At 34.2% G+C, this 17,731-nt stretch overlaps 1 protein-coding gene across 7 annotated transcripts in view; it reads right to left on the reverse strand.

The window, feature by feature from the left end:
* Positions 1-17,731, reverse strand: part of PIAS2 (protein inhibitor of activated STAT 2) — a 94,505-nt gene that overhangs the window by 18,441 nt on the left and 58,333 nt on the right. For all 7 annotated transcript variants that reach the window (XM_059895206.1, XM_059895201.1, XM_059895200.1 and 4 more), the window contains 5 exons: positions 17,099-17,204; positions 15,594-15,667; positions 8,984-9,144; positions 2,883-3,016; positions 160-331 (listed from right to left, as the gene is read on the reverse strand). In XM_059895206.1, the coding sequence (XP_059751189.1) occupies positions 160-331; positions 2,883-3,016; positions 8,984-9,144; positions 15,594-15,667; positions 17,099-17,204 (647 nt within the window). The remainder of the gene's footprint in view (positions 1-159; positions 332-2,882; positions 3,017-8,983; positions 9,145-15,593; positions 15,668-17,098; positions 17,205-17,731) is intronic.

Here is a 17,731-nt window from a genome sequence, read left to right on the forward strand (position 1 = left end):
ATAAACAACATGCTCACTTGAAAATATTTCAACTGAACAAAAGGCAAATTAAAATAGCCCTATATGGTTATGCAACTCTCAAAGAGACATTTACAAACTTATCCCAAGAACAGTTAGTTCCAAGTGTAATAAACAATAGTGAACTATAAATTAACAAACCCTTTGGTTGGGCTGCTTTGTGTTTCTGACATAAAGATGCATTTCCTTTTGGCAGGAGGGTTTTCCTCTTCATCAGAAGAGCTTTCTATTGTTAGGTCAATGACATCCACTTTCTTCTTGCTCGCCTCACTGGCTACAGTCACTGAACAAGGCTTACTGAGGACACCTGCAGCTGCAAGTAGGGAACAGAGGTGAAAAAAAAGTCAAAGGTGTAACACGAGCTCTAACCATAAGAGTTTTAACTGTGCAGCACATCCTGGAGAATACACAGCCAATAAAGACCATACTCTGTCCCACAGACAGAGACCAACTCTAATTCCAGTCATCTGTCTATAAAATGACTGCTTACCTAGGGAGACAGGGTGAGCGCTATGCCTTGTGAGAAGATGGAAAGCCTCTTTCAGATGGCACACTCCGCGTTATCTCCCCAGTAATGCCGACAGATTTGCACAGATCCTGCTCCTCACGCTGTCTCCCTAGGTTGAGCACTCATGTTACAGACAGACATCCAGAGTTAAGGGGCTGGTCTCTGGCCATGGACAAGAGTATGTAGCTTTACTGGCTGTGTATTCTCACAGACATGTGGTAGGGTTAAGTCAGAATCATACTTCCAATCTAGCAAAGCAGTGGTGCTCATATCAAAGAATATATAAGCTCTACACCATAAGCAAGAACTTGATAAAATTTTCACCTTGATAAGTGGAAAAAACCCCAAACATCTCACTTAAGTTACTCAGACATTTAAAGTTTTTCTTACCAGCTATCTACTTAGGTTCTCCTTTCTGCCCACTACAACAGTCTCACATGATATGTTAACTCACCATTTCAAAGAGTGGTGAGTTGACTCACCATTCTACTACAATCTATTTAGTAGAAAATGCATGCTACTTGATAATGGAAAAGCAGCAGCAATTAATTAACTAAATCACTACTTTTCTCAAGGATGAGGAAAACCCTTATCATTCCACCCATAGGTTCAGTAACAATCACAGGAGAATGATTAATATTGACATAAATCCTTTACTTTTTCCTCTCGTCTAACTCTGAACACCTATTATTCATTACATTATTAGAATGTTAAATATAGTCAGCACAAAACTCAAATGCAGTGAGTGGACTATGTCAGATAAAAAGAAACTAAGTTCACCTATCGGTTTTAATTTCTCAGACAGCCTTTATTTTCCCCACTCAGTGTAGACAGCACAGGGAGTTGAAGGTTGAGTATAATTCCTAGGTAACCAAGGCAATAGTCAAATTTCTTCCCACAAGGCAATGGAAACAATTAGTTCACTTCTTTACCAACTAACCTATGACCATCTTCCCCCACCCTCCATTAATGGATGATACAGCCTCTCTAACCACACCTCCACCTGGGGTTCCTCCAACAGGTACTCTAAAAATAATTCTGAGAGACCTCCCTGGCAGTCCAGTGGTTAAGACTCCGTGCTCCCAATGCAGGGGACATGGGTTCAATCCCTGGTCAGGGAACTAAGATCCCGCATGCTGCACAGTGTGGCAAAATAAATAAATAAATTAAAATTTTAAAAAAATTTTAAAAATGAAAAGTTCTGAAAAAGTGTCCATAGAAATGTCATTTATAATTTTTCATGTTGTAACAAGCACCATATATTAAAATGATTTTAAAGAACACAAGTAACAAATGTTGGAGAGGATGTGGAAAAAAGGGAACTCTTGTGCACTGCTGGTAGGAATGTAAATTGGTGCAGCCACAGTGGAAAACAATATGGCAGTTTCTTAAAACATTAAAAATTAACTACCATATATGACCCAGCAATTCCACTCCTGGGTATATATCCAAAGAAAACCAAAAACATTAATTCGAAAAGATACGTGCACCCCCAATGTTCACAGCAGCATTATTTACAACTGCCAAGACATGGAAACAACCTAAGTGTCAACAGATGAATGGATAAAGACGATGTGGTATATATATATATGTATTAATATATACAATGGAATATTACTCAGCCATAAAAAAGAACAAAATTTTGCCATTTGCAGCTACATGAATGGACTTGGAGAGCATTATGCTAAGTGAAATAAGTCAGACAGAGAAGACAAATACTATATGATATGACTTATATGTGGAATCTTAAAAATATAACAAACTAATGAATATAACAAAAAAGAAGCAGACTCACAGAGAACAAACTAGTGCAGCACATCCTGGAGAATACACAGGAGATACAGAGAACAAACTAGTGGTGACAAGTGGGGAGAGGGAAGAGGGGAGGGGCATTATTACAGGGGTGGGGAAGCAGGAGGTACAAACTATTAGCTACAGGATAAGCTACAGGGATGTGTTGTACAACACGGGGAATATGGCCAATATTTTATAATAACTATAAATGGAGTATAACCTTTAAAAATTGTGAGTCACTACATTGTACACGTATAACTTCTAGAATATTGTAGAGCAACTATACTTCAATAAAAAAATAATAAAATGATTTAGGTGATTGTTTTATTTACTTTATATATGAAAAATACACTATGAAAAAACTGATTATAATGTGGTATAAACTTCAGTGCACTTCTTAAGAATAAAAATCATTTGGGAGAAATTGCATATGTAATAGATGATCAAAAGATAAAGTGAGCAAACTGAGCCCCAAATGGTAGCTCTCATGGCCAAAGTTAACGCTAACGATAACAACACACAAGTCTCATCGCTTTGCTCTCTGCTGCCGTTCTGCACATACTTTCTATTTTTGTACATGGTTGGCTGGATACTTTCATAGCTTCTTTCTTCGGTCTCATTGGACACCAAGAACCATCTTCTTGGAATTTGATCTCATCCACATCAGAACAGTCATTGAGAATTTCCATAAAAAGCCTATAAACCAAGTAAGAAGTACAGAAATGTAATCAAATGGCTCTGTTCAAAGGTGAAATAAAGTAACACATTTTACCTTGGAGACAAAAGTAATGCTTTTTGTTTGTCTTGGCCCTAGGCTTTAGCTGTTTAACTGGCAACAAAAGAGTTAAGTGACTTACTGAATATCATATTAAAAATCAGTGATTAAACAGAAAGAGACACCTGGAGCCTTCTTGCTGGGATTGGCAGTAAAGAAACCACCCTCAGGGACTTCCCTGGTGGTCCAGTGGTGGTAAGTCTGCCTTCCAGTGTGGGGGACGCGGGTTCCATCCCTGGTTGGGGAGCTAAGATCCCACATGCTGTGGGGCAACTAGGCCTGTGCACCACAACTACTGAGATTGCACACCTCAACAAGAGAGCCCACATGCCTCCAACTACAGAGCCCATGTACCCTGGAGCCTGCGCACCACAACTAGAGAGAGAAAGCGTGCACTCCACAACTAGAGAGAAGCCCATGCACTGCAACAAAGAGCCTGTGTGCTGCAAAAAAAAAAAAAGATCCCACATGCCACAACGAAGACCCAACGCAGCCAAAAAAAAAAAAAGAAAACCCTCAACATAACACATAAACCAAACATAAAAATTCTTGTACGAAAAATCATTTATAAGCTTACTATCAAGAAAAAAGGATTACAGTGGTGGGGAAAGGAAGTAGAAATAGGGACACAGAAGAAGTCTCAATAAATTTAAAATAACTCAGCATACAAATTATGTTCTATGATCAAAATGAAATTAAATTTGAAATGTCTTCAGAAAAATACCTGGAAACTAAACAAAACAACCCATGAGACAAAGATAACATTAAAATAATCAGAAATTATTTTGAACTGAATGGAAATGAAAATATAATACAATCTTTAAGATAGTTTAAGGTACTAAAATCTTTAAGGTAGTTAAAGCAGTACAATCTTCCTATATTACAAAAGGACGCAAATCAATAACCTCAGCTTCTACCTAAATGAAACTAGAAAAAGAAGAGCAAATTAAAGTGAAAGTAACCAGAAAAGGAAAATAACAAAGAACAGAAACAAATGAAATAGGAAAAAAATAAAATAAAATAGAGAAAAATCAATGAAACCAAAAGCAGGTACTTTAAGATCAATAAAATTGACAAACTTCTAGTCAGACTTAGGCTCACTCAGAAAGAAACAGATAACCCAATGAGCACTGTGTCTATTAAAGACATTTGTAAAAACTTTACCACAAAGAAAATTCTAGGCCCAAATGTCTTCACTAGGAAATGCTACCAAATATTTGACGATTCATGATACCACCACTTCCCAGCTCCCTATATAAGGCCAGCATTACTCTGATACTAAAAACAAAGACAAAACAAGAAAACAACAGACCACTATCTCTCATGAACTTTAGCAAAACAAACCCAACAATAAATATAAAAGATAACAAATCATGACCAAGTGGGATTTATCTCCAGAATGAAAGGTTGTTTAATATTTGAAAGTCAATCAATGCAAATCATCATGTCAACAGACTAGTCAGTTCAAGACAGCAGGACAAAGATATAAAACACATCCAGATTAAAAAGGAAGAAGTAAGACTGTCTTTATTCCTAAAATATTACTGCCTATACAGAATATCCTATGCTCTATAACAATGCTATTCGAACTACAAAACGCATTTAGTAAGGTTTCAAGATAGAACATACAAAAATCAACTATATTTCTATATAATACAACTAAAAATATAAAAAACAATACCACATCAGAAATATGAAACAATGGGATAAATCTGACATAAAGCATACAAGACCTATATACTGAAAACTACCAAACATATTGAGACCTAATTAACTAAATAGATATATATCATGTTCATGGATCAGAAGACTAAATACTGTGAACTCACCCTTAACTTATCTATAGATTCAACATTATACAAATCAAAAACCCAGATTTGTTTTCTAATTGACAAGCTGATTCTAAAATATGCAATGAAATGCAAAAGATCTATAATTGTCAAAATAATTTTGAAAAAGAATGAAGTTAGAAGTCCCACGTTACCCTGATTTCCAGACAGTGCAGTACTGACATAAATATAGACAAATCAATGGAACAGAATAAAGTTCAGAGATAAATCCACATATATATGGCCAACTGATTTTTGAAAAGAAGGTGCAAAGGCAATTCAATGAGGAAAATACAATCTTTTCACCAATGTGGCAGAACAACTGCATGACCATATGCCAAAAACAAAAATGAAGCTAAAACCCTGCTTCTTATCTCACACCATATACAAAAATTAACTTGAAGTAGATAACAGATCTAAGTATAAAATTAAACTATAAAACTTCTAAAGAAAGCAAGGAGAAAATTTTTGTGACCTTAGGTTAGGAAAAAATGTCTTAATGTGATATCAAAAGCACAGTACATAAAAGAAAGCCTTGATAAACTGGCCTTAATCCAAGAACTTCTTCTCTTTGAAAGACACTATTAAGAGACTGAAAAGAGGAAATGAAACATTAGCAAACTACAGATCTGATAACGGACTTACATCCATAATATATAAAGAACTATCAAAACTCAGTAATATGAAAAACAAACAACCCAACTGAAAAATGGGCGAAAGTTTAAGCAGTCACTTCAAAGATGACACACAGATGGCAAATAAACACACAAGAAGATGCTCAGTACAGTCATAAGCGAAATGCAAATTAAATCCACAATGGGGTTCCACCATATACCACTAGAATGTCTAAAATTAAAAAAACTAACCATACCAAATGTTGATGAGAACGTGGAGCAACTGGAACTCTCATATACTGCTAGTGGGAATATAAAAGAGTACAACCACTTTGGAAAACAGTTTGGTAATTTATTAAAAAATTAAGCATACACCTAGTATGTGACCAGGGATTCCACTCGTAAGTACTTACCCCAGATAAATTAAAACATCAGTCCACACAAAGACTTGGACATGAATGTTCTTAGCAGCTTTATTTGCAAGAACCCAAAACCAGAAGGAACGCATCAACAAGTGAATTGATAAACTGTGGGATATCTGTACAATGGAATGCTATTCAGGAATAAAAATGAACAAACTATTGGTAGATGCAGCAACGTGGACAAATCTCAAAGCAAGCATATTGAATAAAAATAAGCTGGACAAAGGAAGCAGACACTTTATAATTCTATTCATACAAAATTCTAGAAAATCCAAAACAATCTGTAGAAACAGAAAGCATATCACTGTTGACTGAGGATACAGTGAAAGAAAGAGATTAGAAAGATACATGAGAAAACTTTAGGTAGGACAGATATATTCATTATCTTATTGTAATGATATTACAGGTGTATACTGGGTCAAAATGTACCAAATTGTACACTTTAAATATGGGCAGTTCTTATACCTCGATAAAACTGATAAAAACGAATAAGGAAAAATGCTACCTTCATTGGAATATGTAATACTTTAAATATGTATTTTCCCTAATTATATGAAAAACATAATTCCAATCAAAATCCAAACAGGATTTCTTTGTGCAATTTAAGGATGCTTTTATTCAAGTGAATATGGCAAACTGTAATAACAGTCAAGAAAATTCTGAAACATATGGCCTAAGAGATATTAATGAATAACAGAAATCCAATAAATAAAATAGTTTTGTACTGGCCAATACTTTGATCAATGGCACAAATACCAGTTCAGAAATGACACTTGAATACAAAAAATGTTTTAAATGATGGAGGCAGTGTCTTAAGCCCATGGGAGAGATTATTCATTAAGTGTTGGTGAGATTACTGACCAACCTTCAGGTAGAAGGGTGGAGTAATGGGATCACCTATTCGCTACCCTAAAGTTTCTCCCCTATCCCCAATTTTTTCACATAGTTCCATTCTTTACCTTCATAGCACTTAACACAATATGCAGTTCTTTACTGTCTCCCACTCTGGAAGTGCTCTGTTTACCATTTTAGATCTAGTATCTGACACACAGCCAGTATTTAATAAGTATTATATTGAATGAATTCATGAAGGAATGCATGATGGAATAAAGAACTGCATGAATGGAAGGGGGAAAAAAAATATAATCTTAAAAGTACCTGACAAAAAAACAAGTGAATGCTCATATAAAATCTCTGGGACTTTATAAAACACATTAAAGACAGAAAACCAAAATGAAGAGACAGACTTGATGGAATAAAAATTTAAAGTTTCTGAATGAGAAAAATGTCACAATACAATCAGAAGGCAAACTGGGAAAATATATTTAGCACATGTAAACAGAGAAATTAATATTCTCAGTATATAATGAGCACTTATAAGTCAGTGAGAAAAAGATGAACCACACAGGAAAAAAAACATTAAGAGGCAATTCATAAAAAGTATTATAACAACCAATATATGGATGAAGATAATAATTGATAATTATTGATAACTGATAATTCTTACAAGAAATAAAAATCAAAACAATTAAGATATCTTTTCAACTAGGAAACTAGTAAAGGCATTTTAAAAATAAGATTTAATATGACAAGCTTGGTAAGAAGACTGAGAAGTGGGCTTCCAATACACTACTGGCAGGAGAGTGAAACGACAACTAGGAGAGTAAAATCGTTTACTCCTCCTGGGAGGCATCTCGGTAATAAATAGTAAAAGTCTTAAAGTTATATATTCTCTTTTATTCAGCATTTCAATTTCTAAGAGCTTAAGGAAAAACCCATAGACATAAACGAGCAAACAAAAGCTTCAAAAATGTTCATATCACAAGGTAAAATAGAAAGAATGGCAACCATGTAGGCAATAATATTGGGTTGGCCAAAAAGTTCGTTTGGGTTTTTCCGTAAGATCTTACGGAACTTTTTGGCCAACCCAATAGGAAAAACAAACAAACAAACAAAAAAAACGCTTAAATGATTAGTAGTGTACCCACAATGGAACATCAAGTATTTAGGAAACACACCCTAAAATATTAATGGGCAAAGGGACATGACATATGCAACTTAATTCTCAAATGGTTCAAAAGGTTTCTGAAAATAGTAATAATCATCATCTCTTTCTCTCTATATACAAACATGCACACACCAAAAATACCTACATATTAAGAGGGAATGTGACAAAACAAATATGGCAGAATGTTAACAACTAACACATTGTGCTACTGTGCAACTTCTTGCTAAGTTTGAAATTATTTCAAAGTAAGTTAAAAAGTAAACGTTTACAGAGAAAAAAGTCCCAACACTCTTCATTGTCTCATTCCTCTCTACAGTAATACTCTTTTCAAACTGAAAAAAATGCCAAAGTATCTTTAAAGATCTAGGATATTTTTCACTCTATAGAGTGAAAATCATGATGTATATACACATCATTATGCAGAGAGTGATTTCAATCTTTTTAACACATCAATAACAAAATCATCACCATAGGGTGGGATGTTGATGATTTTATTTTAATCTTTTAATTAACTGTATTTCCTAAATGTTAATAGGGGTGCATGGATGATATATGCAATTTGTTTTAAACAGTGTTGCAGGAAAAAAAGGGTACCTCGTTTACTAATAATTAGTTTATATATTTATATAATTTTCCTTAATTCTGACATATGCAATATGACATGAGAGATAATGCTTAAGAGTTTGGGCTCCAGAGTCAGAAAAACCTGGAAGTGAATTCTAGTTTTAAACTTACCAGCTGCGTAACACAACTCTATCTACCCTACCACTTGCTCTGCGGTTTTACACAGACCTGGTTGCTCTTCAAGAAGTTCTAGGTAAGCAAAATGACATCACTAAGTGGATTTTACCCTTTCCTATGGACAATGAAATATGATCATGAAAAGCAAAAAGAAAAGGAAGCTACTCACCCTCTTGTCCCCAACATAAATAATATTATAAAGATAAAAGGGCCACTAACTACAGTTTAGAAATAAGATTAAGTATAATTAAGTATTATGTTGGGATATACTTACCCGTCTAAAATTAGACTTTCATAGGCAGCTTTTTTGTCACACACAGGACAAATCCAGGTGGGCTTCTTCTCATTCATTTGCAGATAAAGGGCAGCGTCAAAGCACTGTAGATGTGTACAAGTCACTGCACGGCATGGGATTGTCAGCCTCATTTTTCCTAACTATAGGACAGGGAAGACAACATGGGAAATCATTTCAGAAAAGAGAACAAAGCCTCAAAAGTCATAAAAACGTGAAGAAGTCATATGAGACTAACAAAATGAAAAAGAAACTAAAACCAGAATTTATTTCCATCAAGATTGCTATATATTTTATTTGTATTCACTGAAGGACCTATAATTTTTAAAAGGCCACCTCACTTTTTGAAAGTAGGTAAAACTTGTAAATTTACAGGTAGGAAAAGATATATATACAATGAAAACATGTCTCTTTCTCATCTCTTCCCCTATTTAGAGGGAACCAGTGTTATCCATCTCTTGCATGTCCTTTCACAGATGTTCTATGCATAATCAAATGTGTATTTTAAAAAACATTTTCCCAGATATGGTGGCATGCAATTCACACAATTCTGTACCTACATTTAAACTGTCTCCAATCTCATCACTACAAATAATGTTGCAATAAATAGCTATAGGATAAATTCCTAAAAGTAAACTTTTTGAGTCAAAGAAAAAGTGTATGTGTGATTTTTGTCACAATGACAAACTATCTTCCACAGAGGTTACCTACTGATTTACGCATATACATGTATTAATGTGCTTGGTTCCCCTCGACCTTGTCAATATAGCGCTATTGAATCCTTTGACCTCTGCCAATCTGATAGGTGAAAAATACCCCACTGTAGTTTTGGAATACACTTCTCTTGTTATAAGTGAAGTTGAACTGCTGCTGCTGTTTTTTTGTTTTTCTTTTTTACTTCTCAGGGTCATCTGTGTTTCCAAGAACTGTCTATTCATAACCTTTTCTCATTTTCCACTTGGTTATTTATCTTTGGTTACCTATATTAATCAGCCTCATGTATGTGATATGAATTGCAAATACATTTTTATATACTTTTTTTCACTTTTGTATAAGCACATATGTTGATGTTTCAATATACTCATATAACCTAGTACTCTGTTCAATTCTTATTCCAATTGGTAGAGGAATACCAACATCAAGACATATATAACATCCAGATTAGATCAGATCAAGTTTTTCTGTAGAGCCTTTTGAACCTCCCTGTATATTCCCTTTATAGAAAAGATCTCAGTTTATAACCAGCTCTCTTATTCTGATAGAAAATCTGTTTCTTCCACTACACTCTAAGCCCCACAAGGTCTGTCACTGTTCACCGCTGTAATCCAAGTGTCACAACACAGTACCAAGCACGCAGCCTATGCTCAGTATTTGTCAACCAGACGGTAGAATGAATGGAGAGAGTGGGTAAGGGGCAAAGAGAAAGAAAAGGAAGAAGGAAAGACTTCTTTATTTGCACTATAAAGTCTAGAAGAAGTCACAGCTAAACTATAACACTGTCAACTCTGCCTGAGGGGTAGGATTTTTAGAATGTTCCTTTTTTTTTTTTTTCTTTTGGTTTATCTGTAATTTCTTTCTGCTAAAATGAACATTTGGTTATTTTATAATTTAAAAAGAAAATAATTATCCAACTCATCATTATAGCAGTAACTAATGCTTATATAGTTGTACCTACATGTGTATCACGTTGAATACTTTACATTAATCTTCGTGACACTTTACATTTTAACCTAACAACTACACTATACAGTTGATATATATTATCATCCCCATTTTATAATGAGGAAATAGGCAAAAAGAAGCTAACTAACTTGACTAACATTACAAAGTTAGAAAGTGGCAGAGTCAATATTTGAACACAGATGCTCTAACTCCAGAGTCCATACTACCTCTAAGTGTCTAGGATTCTAAAAGAGATTTTGGAAGTTACAGTGATTCATGCAAGTATGTGGCACAATTTAACTATTTAAGATGGAAAAAAAGTGAGAAAAGAATGTGAGGCACACATTCTCGAGGATCATGCCTGCAGAGTATCTGGGCTCTTCTTTTTTTCTGGATAAAGGTTAGATAATCACCTAATTTTATGAGAAATATATAAATTGTATTTGCATATTCTTCAGGTTTTTATTTATCCATTCTCTTTCAAGTCCTAAGTGCAAATATTAAAGTGATTTCCAAGAGGGTGGTAAATAAGACAGCTACATTTATGCTCCAAAATTAGCAATAAATCATAATACAATTGTGAATGCAAAAAAAAAAAAAAAAAGAATGTGAGGCAATTTCTCTTCTATGATATTTGCCTCTATATTTTCCCTTCCTTTAATAATGAATTATCCCTTAAGTAATGTAGAATCTTACAGCATGCTAAAGACTTTTATGTAAATTTCATACAATTCTCATAATAACCCCATGACTCCAAAAGGACTAGTATCTATATTTCTATTTCTGAAATGAAGATGCTGAGGCTACAAGAGGCTAAAAACAATACAGTCACTAAGATGCAGTTGCTAGAGCTATAACACAAATCCAAATGTTTTTCACTTTCATAAAGACATTCCTAGTTTTACATTATACATGGCTGTAGTTTTTGGTTTTACTTATCTACCTTTTCCTACTTTGCTAAGAGTTTTTGTTCTATAGGAATGGATGTTGACTAAATATCTATTTAGCCCCTAATGAGATGATCAGAGGATTTTTTTTTCTTTTTCAATTATTATTATAGATAATTTCAACAGATTTTCTAATATAAAACTATATTTGCATTCCTAAGAGGCATCCCTTTGTTATCACATATTATCCTTGAAAAAGAGTACTGGATTCTACTGGCTAGTGTTTTATTTAGGAATTTTCCATCATTGTTTTTTTTACATAATCCATGTTGGGAAACAACCCAAATAATCACTAAAAAAGGTTGGAAAAAAATAAGCTGTACCATACCAATTCAACAAAATACCTAGAGTGGTTAAAATCAGATCTAGACATATGAATATATTTAAGATATACCGTTAATTTAAAAACAGTAAACCACTGAACAGTATATATAGCACAATACAGTTTTTTCCAATAAACATACACATGATTATAAACAGAGTTAAATCTAGAAAGATAGATATCATGTTATTTAAAATGTTCCTTCTGAATAGGTTTTAGTAATTTAAAATTTTCACTTTTGTTTATTTGAACAACTGTATAATAAAGTAGGTATTATTTGTCAATTTTTTGGATTTGTTTCTTTAAAATAATGCTCTAACTCAACCTACTATGGTTTTTTTAGGCAACCAGTTCTCAAACTTTTGGTTTCAGAATCCCTTTACACTCTTCAAAATTGAGAACCTCCAAGAGCTTATATGCATGTAAGTTGCATTTACCAATATTTATTGCATTAGAAATTAAGAGACATTTTTAAAACACAAGAATACACAGGAACACATTCCATCAGCCATCAGAGCAACGACATCAGCCCCTGTCAGGTAACCCCTATCAAATATCACTGTCTACTCATGAGAGAATGAGAGCAAGAAAGGGACAAATTGTGTCCTAGTATTATTATAAAAATAGTTTTGACTTTCTGGACCTCTTCAAAGAGTCTCAGGGATCCCCAAGTACCCTTGGGCCACAATTTGCAATCTGCTGCTTTTTTCTTTTTCTCCCTCTTCTAGGCCATTCTCATCTCTCCTGTAACTGCTTTAGAATTTCCATAGCATAAAGAAACAAAAACATTCAGGACTACAAAAGCTGCTGATCCTAAATTTAATGCTACTCTAGTGTCTTACAAGAGCTAATGAACATTTCCCAAGTTAAAAAAGCATTTATTACTAACTGGCAAAATCTGACAGATTTCCTAATACTAATTATGGAATGTTAATAAAAAAAGATTTGAATGTGCTGAATTCTATTTAGTCAGATGATGGCACTGTTTTGAAATGTATTGATTTTATGAATAAAATGGTATCTAACACTGTAATGCAGCTTTTTTTTTAATCAAATATTAAGCAGGTAGTATCTAAATTGATTTTTACTTCATTATAGACTAATTAGTATCTGTCTAAAGAAAGAGTAGGTATAAGCAAAAATGGCTCAAATCAGTGGTTCCAAACTATTTGTAGAAGCAGTACCTTTTTTTAAAAAAACTTGAGTCAGAATCAAACAAGACATAAAATCAAACCTATTTTTCTTTTCTATCCTGGGGCACCCACCTAGCCTACCTCTGCAGGACAGTCCAAAAATCACTAGCTAATATCACTAAGATGGAACTCCGATGTAAAATTCAGATACTGTGTTCAAAAATTTAATTATACACACTCAATCAGATTCCTCTTCAACAGCTGTCGTAAAATTACCTTCCTTAGGTCCCAAGGACAGAGGTTTTGGACTGTGCTCTCACTATCCAGATTCATGTCTACTTCAAATCACTTTACAAACCATATTGTGAAATAGAACACCTCTCCCACCACCTTAAGCTATCATTTTCTCTCATTTTTGCCTAATTAACCCATGGTTCACCACTTACCCTTCCAAACGCCTGTGATCCTTTTTTTCTTCTCCGTTTCCCATCACCACCCCAGATCCTGTGTTATTTCCACAGTCAGCTGGCTACACTCCATCCATTCTGCTATCTTCAACTGATACTAGTATTGTCTCTGCCTCTAAAACTACTTTCATCATCTAACTTCTGTCATCTATCTGTTAAATTTGATCAAAACACTTGTGTTTGGTTTTCTGATAACATAGATCACATCTTATCGTTAGCAACCCAACGTTAGGTTAACACTAGTATAGTCTGAAGAGTACCATTCACTCTTTTCTTAGAAAGTGCTCTGAAAAAATCAGGTAGGATGAATACTGAGGAAAGCTCAAAAGATAGTCTCAGAAACAGATCTGTTTTCACTTGTAAGCAGAGAAAGAAAACATTTAATGAACTTAAAACAGAAACTTGTTACTTCATTTCTTCAAATAATTGAAATGTTAATTTTCTTAAAACTGTCAGTTTTATTAAAATTGACACATGTGAAAGGAACTACTCCCTATTCTTATATAGAAGAAATCCTAACCACGCCAATATACCACTTTCACTATTTTGAATGTCCAAGAATCCAATAGTTTGGTTATTGTTTTGTTTTTGTTGTTGTCATGTAGAACAGCACAGTGTTTGAAGGAAAAAATGGAAAAAAAATTTAAAAACCAGTTCCAAGACAGTAAGACTTACAGAAAATGGAACTATGCAAACTGTACAACTCCTCAGGTAAATTGTGTAGAAGTGCTTTCTTCCCGATAGAATAGTTTGACATACTAAAACAAAAAGGTGACGTGAGTTCCCTTCCCAAATAGTGGCTGTGCTTAGAATATAGCCGGCAATGAACATCTGCTGAATATACTAGGGTTAAACCATAAGAAACTTCCGATATCCAAACTGTTTTTGACCAACAAAATGGCAATTTCATGTGTTCCAATTTAATATCAATCTTAACATGAGAAGGAGGAAAAGGTACTGTGAAGAAATGAACTCAAATGAACTCATGCCCAGCTTGTGAGTAGAGGAGGTCCCAAGCCCCTCTAGGGCCCCTGCCACCACCTCAGGGCATTAATGTCCTCCTGCAGACCTTCTCTGTGTTTCATAAACACACGTTCCCGATTTCGAAGCAATCCCAATTTCATGTTAAGTCTATCCCTTTTCAGTAAAGGTAAGTTAAAGTTAATGATAACAAATAATAAAGCTTTAGAAAGAAAGATATCTGCTTTCCCAAATAGAGAGGTAGACTTATAATCAGAATATTTATAGTTTTGGCCCCATGTGGCAATATGGTACATTGTCTTATAAGAGAACTGGAATAATGTCAGAAGACCAAAGTTTATATCCTTGTTCTACTACAAACTAACTGTGTGATTTGTGTTAGCCAACCCCTTTCAGTCTCAGGTTCCTCATCTGCAAAATGGGAACAATTCCATACAGGCTTGCTAATAAGACAATATAAGGAGCACATAATAGGAACTCAACAAATTATTCCCTTCTCTGACACAATTCTCTTTCCATTTAAAAAACTGTATGTTTCTCACAATGGTAGCTGGTCACCAAATGCCTCCCCCCGGCAACTATATTATAAATTCCTAATTCCATACTTTTCTCATAAAGTTCCTCTCATCTGGAAAGGGTCCCCTCCAAGAGTAGTGATTTTAAAGAAGCCTTCATCCACTATTCCTGACCTCGCCTATCAATTAGCATTTATTAGGTCCTAATAACTTTACTGGTATTTTTCAATACCGTTTATATTCTGATAAAAGGAGCCAACTCTCTAGATATGTTCAGTATTAGCTGTGGATTATCTATAATTAACAGTGACAGATTATTCTGAACCTAAAGCTCTCTTTCCTCTTTGATGCAATATCCTTTTACATCTCTTCTTGCTTAGTCACTGCCTGAAGAACGTTTGCATTCTTTGGAATTATAATGCTTAACCATGAAGATCCCTGAATGGGAAAACGAAAAAAGTTCAAAATTCTATAATATACCATTCATTCACATACTTACTTTTATAGGAAAATTAGTAATTTATAAAAAGTAAGATGCCCCAGAATGTTTTGTTGCTTTACTTACAGGGCACATCAAGGACACCCGAAGGCTAGTGGTAGCAATTTCACTATCAGGATCCGCAGTAAGTTTTTCTTTAACTTTAGAAGGAGGGAAAATCAATAATAAAAACACAGTTTAAAAAATTAATTGTGACATATGAACAGAATTATAGAAATATATATATCATCTTATTTAAAGTTTCCCAAACACTTCAAATAGATCAAGAAACTACAAAAACAAAACAAAACAAACAGAATATTAAGTATTAATGTACTGAAAACACAACCATACTTCCAGTATTAGGTTAAAGAATTACAAACTTACAAACTCTAGATGACATGTTTAATTGAATTTTTAAAATTTCTTTTTAAAAGTAAAACTGCAGGTGAGGAAGAGTTTCAAAGCAGAAAGCTGTTTAAGACTTAAGAACAATACAACAATTAGGAAAGGAACTTGGAAGGCAGCTATCCTCTGAGCTTCAAATGCTTTTCTAAAACACATTCATGACTGTTTTAATTTGGGAGTACTGGTAATTTCCAACAATTGTTAAATTTGTGAACAGAAAAGGTAAAATATTCTTATACTTCCTTTAACTATTGAAAACTACTATGGATGTGGGAATGTCTGTGATCTTAATCATCACATAATGTATACAAGTTATTGTCTATACAAGCTAATGAAGACATACACCGCCTTCAGATGCCTAATTCTCAACACCACGATAGGGAGAACAGTACTGGAAGTAGAAACAGTGGAACCTGAGTGGGGTAAAAAAAACTATGGAAGAGCTTCCATGGCTTTCAGCTCTAGGCAGGAAGATCAATACTGTACTGTTTGAGATGAGAAATGGCTTGAGTATAAGAAACAAAATACCATTTCAACAGCCCTACTTGGTTCCCTTTTCAACCTATAGATCCTCTTCTCCTTTCTGGTTCATTCAGTGATATGGGAGGTAACTGGGAGAAAAATATTCTCTTTCCCAAAAAAAAAAATGTCTTGTTCAATTAACTTCAATTACTGTACTGAATTATTTACAGTTTGGGTTAAGACTTTTTTTTCTCTACCTATTAGTATACAGTATGAAAGCAAAGTACAAAATAAAACATCTCAGAAAGCAAATATTATTGTTGATGGATATCAACATTTCTTTTGCAAAAAGACCTTTTTTAGTTAGAAGTTTTTAAATGTACATCACACTACACACCGGAGGTTTTGAAGACTTGTATTCCTATTCTCAAGTCAACGTAGGCATCAAAACTGCCATCAACCTGACATTTACCTAAATAACTTCTTATGAAAAGGTGAAAAATCAGATTAGTTGAGATTTAAAATTAATCCTCTTGGGAGTGGTTTCTAAGAGAAGGGCTTTTCAATTCATAGGGCTCCATTCTTAGAGTATTTTTAATTCATAATTCATTTTAGGTTTCTAATAATTGTTCCCAAATTGTTCCTGTATGGAGGTATATGTGAGGCTTTTAAAATTTCCATTTAAAGCATCTCATATGCTCAGTCTTACAAACATTACTTACTTAGTGCTCTGGAATGATCAGGGTTTCTAATACCTTTCATTTTTAATCTCTGTAATAACATGGCTGATGTGAGCTGTCGTACAAGATATACAGACATGGAGTAATTCTACAAAGAAAGATAATCTGTATTAAAGATGAGAGATAATAGTCTATTTACATAAAACACTTGTCTAAGAAGCTCTGGTTCCTAAAACTAACATTCAAAATAACTTCCACAGGACAGTCAATGACTGGGAAGGGAACAAAATCAACTCAGCTACTTTAGGGAAGATGAACGCTTCATCATCTCAGTGATTGAGATATTTCTCAATCACTTATAACTTTAAAACATCTATGTGAAAGATAAAATGGCTCAGATCAGTGGTTTTCAAACTGTGTTTCTAACTTAGCAAAACTGGTGCTTTAGGGGCCACCATGGTATAAATGAGAATGCGCTCTCCCATGCCCACTTCTAACTAGAATTTTCTGTTTTTATGTAATGGGCCTCTCATAATATATTCATTGAAAAATGAGTTCCACTGCAGAAACAAAGTTCAAACACCTGTGGTCTAAATTAACACTTCACATCCAGAGTTCCACAGTTCTAATTCTGGCAGACACTTGTTACACGGCCTTAGGCAAATCACTCATATG

The sequence above is a fragment of the Balaenoptera ricei genome, chromosome 14 (genome assembly GCF_028023285.1).
Source record: "Balaenoptera ricei isolate mBalRic1 chromosome 14, mBalRic1.hap2, whole genome shotgun sequence".
Lineage (NCBI taxonomy): Eukaryota > Metazoa > Chordata > Mammalia > Artiodactyla > Balaenopteridae > Balaenoptera > Balaenoptera ricei.